Source organism: Cibotium barometz, chromosome 9 (assembly GCF_041138505.1).
Source record: "Cibotium barometz isolate CiBa-2024 chromosome 9, ASM4113850v1, whole genome shotgun sequence".
Classification (NCBI taxonomy): Eukaryota; Viridiplantae; Streptophyta; class Polypodiopsida; order Cyatheales; family Cibotiaceae; genus Cibotium; species Cibotium barometz.
The window spans coordinates 33990024-33997784 of record NC_141054.1 but is presented as its reverse complement, the minus strand read 5'-3'; the positions used below and the strand labels follow the sequence as shown (position 1 = coordinate 33997784).

At 37.7% G+C, this 7761-nt stretch overlaps 1 protein-coding gene across 1 annotated transcript; it reads right to left on the bottom strand.

Moving 5' to 3' along the window:
• Positions 1 to 3544: 3544 nt before the first annotated feature.
• Positions 3545 to 4507, bottom strand: LOC147635508 (uncharacterized). The gene has a single exon (XM_086802274.1). The coding sequence runs from the start codon at positions 4505 to 4507 to the stop codon at positions 3545 to 3547; it is 963 nt and encodes a 320-aa protein (XP_086658400.1).
• Positions 4508 to 7761: the final 3254 nt, after the last annotated feature.

Genomic DNA, 7761 nt, shown 5'->3' with positions numbered 1-7761 from the left:
ATGTTTCACAAAAATCTAATAAACATGATTCAAAGAAGTGTTATAGGTGTAATGAGATTGGACATATCGTATCAAATTGTCCACCACGGAAGTTTTATTTCACTTGGACTCAATATGATCAATGATGATGAAGAAGAAGAATACCATGACGACCACTCCAACTCTTGAGGTACCATATATATTTTATTAGATTATTTAACACTTTTTGGTAAATTTCAAAGAGAGTTTTTATGCATCAAAAGTATAACTTCTTAAAGGAACTAGCCCTTCCATCTTGAACTATACTTTATGAATTTTTCACTATGTATTAATCTTGTGGTATGGGACACGAGATTAATCCTGTGTGAAGGATTTCAATGCATACCTATCTCTAGGTCTATATGGGATAATTTCTGGTGGTATGGGACACTAGAATTTATTACACATAGAAGTCCTTGATACAATGTCTTTTGTTATGTGATGAGAGAAGACACTTGAATTTATATATTATACGACAGTTGATCTCCTTTTCTCGCAAAATAAGAAAACACGCATCTGAGGTCAGTTGCTTATCCAAGCAAGAGGGATGTTACATGTAATGTCCACTCTTTAGTTGTACGAGGACGCCCGGACGCTAGTGTGCCATCCTAGTAGTGAATTGGTATCGTGAGTGACTCCACATTAAATATTGATTACCTAGTGGTATTAGCATAGCTTGAGACCATGCTTGACGGATGTATGTTGTTCAGGTGTAACAAGTAGTACCATGCTTGATAATTATATTGTGGTTAAAGTAAAACAAGTGGACTATGCTAGACAACTGCACACAGTCGAAGTGTAACAAGTGTTGAAGTGTAACAAGTGGTAACTCACACCATGCTAGATGATGTGTATAATGATACTCTCATCATAGTGAAACAAGTGGTGAATGTATATTGTGTTTGTGCCTATCAACGCTTCATATTGGGATTAACTGTAGAGAAGGGCAACTAATTGGGATATGTTGACAGAAATAGGTGATGATAGTGCATGTGTCGCACATAAGGGATCTTGTCTATTATATTATTTCATATTATTATTTGTGATTTGATGAGTGCAAGGATCACCAATTTAGGTGTCGCACTAGTTTTGTTGTTACAGTCTATGTTCACCCAAGCCTTTGAGCCATGCCTTTGTGCCTATGAGCCATGTTTGGTTAATGAACCTCTATTTGTGGTATTCCATGTCCATAAGAACCTATGAGCCATGCCTAATCAACCTCTGAACCATGTTTGGATCTCTGAGTTTACTTTGCAGGTTATGACATCGATAACAACGAGCCTAATGTTGTTGTTTAGCATTTTTTTCTACACAACTGAGGATAGTTATTTCCTAAAAAACGGGAGAATTATTACATGTATATTTTATCATATTTTTTTATGCTTAACAATCGTAAAAAAATATGCTTGATTTAATGTATGCAGAAATCAGCTTATTGGAATATGCGAATGTGCACAAGGTTATTCCATGTGCGAATGTGCACAAGGTTATTATATGTGCGAATGAGCACGATGTTATTTCACAAGTTATTTTTGTTGGCCATGTGCCAAATATTTGTACATATTATTTATGCACACTTGTGCGTGGAATTGCTATATTTCTAGCACATAAGTTAGAAGAGTTTTGATTATTTACACCTAGTGTGTGAACAAGCTCTCGTGTTTGAGCTATTTTTTAGAAGTGGAAAAGCCAAGCCCTTATACGCACAACTATTAATAGCTCCTTAGGCTATTTATTGAATATAATTCTCAAAATACTCATGGAAGTGGAGCTACACGCATGAGGAGGGAGATTGCACACCCAATCTTATCTTGATGGTGGTGGTGTTCTATCTCTCTTGTTTTATGCTATGCTATGCTCTTTCATATCAATTTGATTCTAGTCTTTGCTTTAATCTTTGATGTATTTGTGAGTTTTAATTATTTCTTTAAGTACAAAATAGTCCCGTGAGACAGAGCTCCCATGTGCTTTCTATTTGCATGCATTCACCCCTCCATATCCTTTCTATTTAAGGTAATGAAATGATGACCCCCCATATGCTTTCTATTTGCATGCATTCACCCATTCCCTTTCCCTCACAATTCTCTATAAAAAGCCTCAAAGGGCTCATTTAAAGAGTAAAGGGAGGGAGAGAGAGAGGGGATGGCCGTGGGGAAACTCATGCCAAAAAAGTGTGAATATATACACCTACAAAAAGTGTGAAGTAGCATTCTCTCCTCTTTTTTATAGAAATCAGTTGATTACTAATTGCTATTTAAGATACCCTTCTCTCAAACAAATTCTTCAACTTATCCCACACTTTCTTCGGATATTTGATACGAGGTTACTTATAAACTAAAGATATAAGAGGGACGAGAGGAGTTCCAAGTGACTTATGCCGAATCTTAGGAACCAATTGGCCACATGGCATGCAATGGGGCAAAAGGGAATCATGTGATAGGAGGCCCAATTCGTGAAAAATACCAATTGGGTCTTCCAAAGAGAGTCAGTGCTAAGGACTAGCAAGGACTAGAATTCATAGTGGTTAGGTGGCCTAATTAATACTAGTCTATTGATTTCTATGGAAATCAAGGTTTTTATGGGTTACATACTTGTGAAATATTCTCTCCCCCTCCCTCCCCCGAGCTACGAATCAAGACACCTAATTAATACTAATATATTGAGAATCAAGGCTTACACCTAACTAATAGTAATCTATTAAGTAAATTAGGGATTTAAGACTACATACGTGTGAAGCGAAGATGATCTATACCTCTCGAACTTGATTTGAACTAGGGTTTTGAGGCTACATGCGTGTGAAGTGAAGATGCCCTATACTCCCCTAGCCTTGATTACTAGTTTTGAGGCTACATACATGTGAAGTGAATGTCCTCTTCTAAGGATGACAACTTGGCTTTTGCTTCTCTTTGTCTAAGCCAAAGAAGGCTTCTTTCTTCCCCCCCCACTCCCTTTATTCATCCTCCCTCCGTGTAGAAGCTTTCCTTTCCATTCTATCTCGCGAAAGAAGGCAAGCAAAGCCTATTCTAGAGGTTTTCTAGAGGGATGATAAATTTATAAATTGAATAAACAAGAGATGAGCAAACTAGTAAAAATTTTGAAACATAGCTAAGACAATTCTTAGAAGAATTAAGATCCAACAAAATATACTAGTCCTAGATGTGAGGTAGACTAGTAGTAAAATACTTGACGTGAAGTAGATTAATAGTAAAATACTTCTTGTTGGAAAAAAACCAAGGACATTCGACGGAAAACTATGGCAATATTGAACAATTTTGTGTTACATTAAGACTACCTTTGCACAATGTGTATTTGAATGTCAGAAGGAGCCTTACACTCTGCCTATCAACATATCAATCACATAGGTCATAATACGAGTTTGAACATGCCATTATGAAGAATTGGACATCAAGAGTATGCATATGTTGGACAAGTAACATTACATTCCACCTATCAACCACATATTATATAGGTCACATTAATAAGGTGTCATAGAAAAAACAAAAATATTTAGTATTAGACAAGTGTCTTACCATAGCGGAGCTCTTTGAGGCAACCCCTTTCTGCTCTTTCTTCTATACAGCATTCTATGAATCAAAGCTACCTCAAGTCTCATCCTTCCCGGATCTTTGTCCTCATATCCTGGCATTAAAGATGCCAGATGATTATTGCCATGAGAGCATGCAATGGGTGAACAGGGAATTGCATGCTCTAGAGAGTAAGAAGCCATTGAGGGCCTGAGTGCCTGTAGCACAGACACGGGGGACAAGAGGGGGTCTAATCTCGTGTTATCTGAGTCTTTTGCTAATTCAAGGTTTCGCTTACGCTGATTAGCTTTCAAAGCTCCATCCATAGCTTGTCTCTCAGCTAGCTCGAATTCCGAGACCTGTAAATCACCAACTTGCGCTGCATATCTCAATTTCTCTAAAGAAAATGAGAAACCCTTTGAAGTACTCGGGGCAGAGAGAGACAGAGAGAGAGAGGCTCCACCAATCCCTTGGCGGCGGACGGCAGCAAGCTTGCATTTGATGGAGCAGAACGTCACCGCGTCCGACAAGGCCCTGCCGCAGGTCTGGCAGTGTCTGGTGGCGGCGCCTCCGGCTTTGGCCATCAGCTTCCCCTTTGCCTGGCGGAGGAGAAACACGATCCTGTGGTTGTTGATGATGTAGGTCTGTATGCCTGATATGTCGAGAAGCTTGCAAACATTCTCCACACGAACGCCATCAGCGTGGGATGCCTTCCGGACCTGGAGGGTGCGATGGTTGGCGTGAGAGGCCAGAAGCCCTCTCGAGCACAATGGGCCGTCCTCGCAGTCGATGCAGAAGTGGTTCCTCTCGTTCTTGTTGAACGCGTGCTCTTGGCAAGGGTCGAAGTAGCTACAGTTCAAAAACTTCTCCAGCCATGCGGGGCCTTCCCTGCCGCTACCCGGCGCAAACCCTAATTTCGACTGTGCATTCATCTTCGTGAGCTTCAAAAAGACGTGCCGCTGCATGCTAAGCTACGCCATGTGCAGTGCTCTCTCTTAGGTCGATAATGCGGCGTCTCTGCAGAGAGTAGGTCAAGAACGGGCGGTGCAGAAGCCTCTCAGAAAAGACGGTGAAGGGAAAGGCGGCCAAACTTGCTATTCTGGGTTGTCGGGGGATCACGCTGCCTTGGCCGACACGAACGCGGGAGCCATGTCTAACCACACGTGTCGCACGACACTCTGCATGGCCACCCATGCAATCTATCACATTCTTTGCATGCTAGTAGCATGCGTTCATGTTTTTTTTTTTTTTTTTGATTGAACTTTGAAATTGTAGGACATTGAGTATTTACATCAGGATTTGTGTATAAACTCACACACACACCACCACCGGCTCAAGGGTCAAGGGGTACACATCCACCTACAGCTAATGAAGCTCGAACCCAGTACCTCTAGGATATTGTTCAGCCTCTTTAACCACTAGACTGTAGCCATGGGTGTGTGCGTTCATGACGTTATTATTTATACCCAAAAGGTTAGGGTGGAGGTGCCATAAATGTATATATATAATAAGAAATTCCTTTCAATGAAGTACTTTCTCAGGTTGTTTCAACAAAAATAATACATCGGATGAAGGAAAAGTACCAAATGATTCATTGTTGTGAGAGAATAAATAAATTATTAAAAAAGATGACTTTTTTTAAAATGAAGGGACGCTCTTGGAGAGATGGTTTGCAGTTTCTAGATGTGCATGAACTAAGCAATCATAAATCAATAACTCATATCTCCATATGCTAGCAATAACCTATGAAGATTATTTGCTTTGACCTTTTACAGGGGGTAGGTGTGCTTCCTTATTGGTATGTGCCCTCTTACTAGCACACCTACCCTATGAGGTTCCTAGTCAAACCCTAGCTTGAACCAAAAAGGCTCATGAAGTCAAGGGTTCACTACCATCATAGAGCATGGGCCTACTTTTGGGCTTACGTATGTTGTTCTGTCACACCTCCAAAAACCTACTAAACCTAGCTTGGTCTCCGTCGCACATATGTGATGTATATACTTATTACACACACAAAAATATAAATTCGAATATGAGCATAAACCTAATTTAAACACACACACACACACACACACACACATGCAGATGTATGTACGTGCGTAAATATATATATATGTATGTATGTATGTATGTATGTATGTGTGTGTGTGTGTGTATTTGTGTATGTATATATATGTCTATATAATATATATGTGGACGTATGTGCATGTATTTTTATAAATAAATATAATATATATATGTACGTATGTATATATGTAACATTGAGAAACATTGGCATCTTTCAAAGATTCCATAAAAAAGTCACTTTTTACCTCTTTTCTACGCATGCATACAACACTACAAAAAAATGATAATATTTTGGGCACTTTATACGTTTCTTACAAAAATTGACATGAAAAAAAAGACTTCGTTTTGCTTACTTTTTGAGATTATAATTGAAAATCTAGCAATAAATTTTCAAAAAACGTGCCAAAATAGAGATAATGTTTTTTATTGCCATCTTCAATCTAGAAAAAAATTGATACAACTGTAAAAGAAAGATATTTTCTAAACATATAGCTTATGGCATAGTTATGTTCCTCATAATCATTGCTATCTATACCAACACCATCACTAGTTGATGTGCAGAAGGTAGACAAGGCATCCTCTTCTTCACTATCCACAAATACATTTTCTTCTTCTATGTGTACACTTGAAGCTTAGACTCCTTGGGTCGTCTGACATATTAGCATGATCGAGGATGTGCTACAGAGTGCAACTATAAAAAACTATCTATTTATATAAATACATTACAAAAACGTTATCTCGACACTGTTATTATCTTAATTATAAAACCCTATTTTGGCTCTTGATGAGAGTAGTATTAAAACCCATTTTGAAGATCTTGAGTATCACAATTTCTTAATTGATAGTATATACTTTTTTTTAAAGAGCTCGTTATGTACAGATCAATTTTAAAACATCATGAATAAGCTATTTAAAAGTTGTCTAATTTGAAAAATAATTACACACTTATTTTTAAAGAAGATACGTCCTTGATGTGACAAAAAGGGGGATTAAAATGGTAATTTTAGTCATTAAATGAGTTTAGGAAGCATAAAAAAGCTCGCTTTAAGAAACAAAACTTTATACTTTCCAAAATACTTTTTCGTAAAATATCAGGCAGCAGGGACTTGGGTTCGAATCCTATTGGTTACTACACATAGTAAGGATCTTTTAACTATAACATTTGCAGGCAACTTAATGCAAAGTAACAACTTCTCAGCTAAGAGTTGATGTTTTGTATCAACTTGATATAGAGTAACAACTTCTCAGCTAAGAGTTGATGTTTTGTATCAACTTGATACAAAACATCAACTTTTATGAAAAAATAATCTTTTGCAAACAAGTTGATATTTATATATAAAACATCGACTTTCTACGCAAAAGATTAACTTTTTTACAAAACTTGATGTTTTGCATTAATGTTATGCAAAACATCAACTTTCCCGCAAAAGATTATGTTTTGCATTGTTGATACAAAACATCAAGTTTTATGGAAAAGTTGATGTTTTGCAGCAACTCGATACAAAACATCAATTTTTTCATAAAACTTGATGTTTTACATCAACCTTGATGCAAAACATCAAGTTTTGTAGAAAAGTTGATGTTTTGCATTAACTTGATGCAAAACATCAACTTTTAACCTCATCAAGTTTTGTGAAAAAGTTTTTTTGCATCAACTCGATGCACAAAACATCAACTTTTAGGCTAAAAGTTGATGCTTGATGTTAACTCTACCACTCTGCAGAAGAAAGTTGGAGGATAGGAGGTCGATTTTCACAAACGGTCTGTTTTAGAGATTTCGTCCACACTAGCATGTTTAGAGAACCTATTCCACAAATTTTGAGTACCAACACGACCATGTTTCGATGCGATATACAGACCTCACATAGCGATTTGTTGATGCATACCGCATCGAAACATAGTCATGTTGATACTCAAAATGTGTGGAATAGGTTGTCTGAGTGGTAGAGTTGATGTTTTGCATCAAGTTTCAGATGTTCCGGAGAAGAAAGTTGGAGGATCGGAGGTCAATTTTCACAAACGGCTTGTTTTAGTGATTCCGTTCGTGTAGGCATGCTCAGACAACCTATTCCACACATTTTGAGTACCAACACAATTATGTTTTGATGCAATATGCAACAGTAAATCGCTCTATGACATTTGCATATTGTAT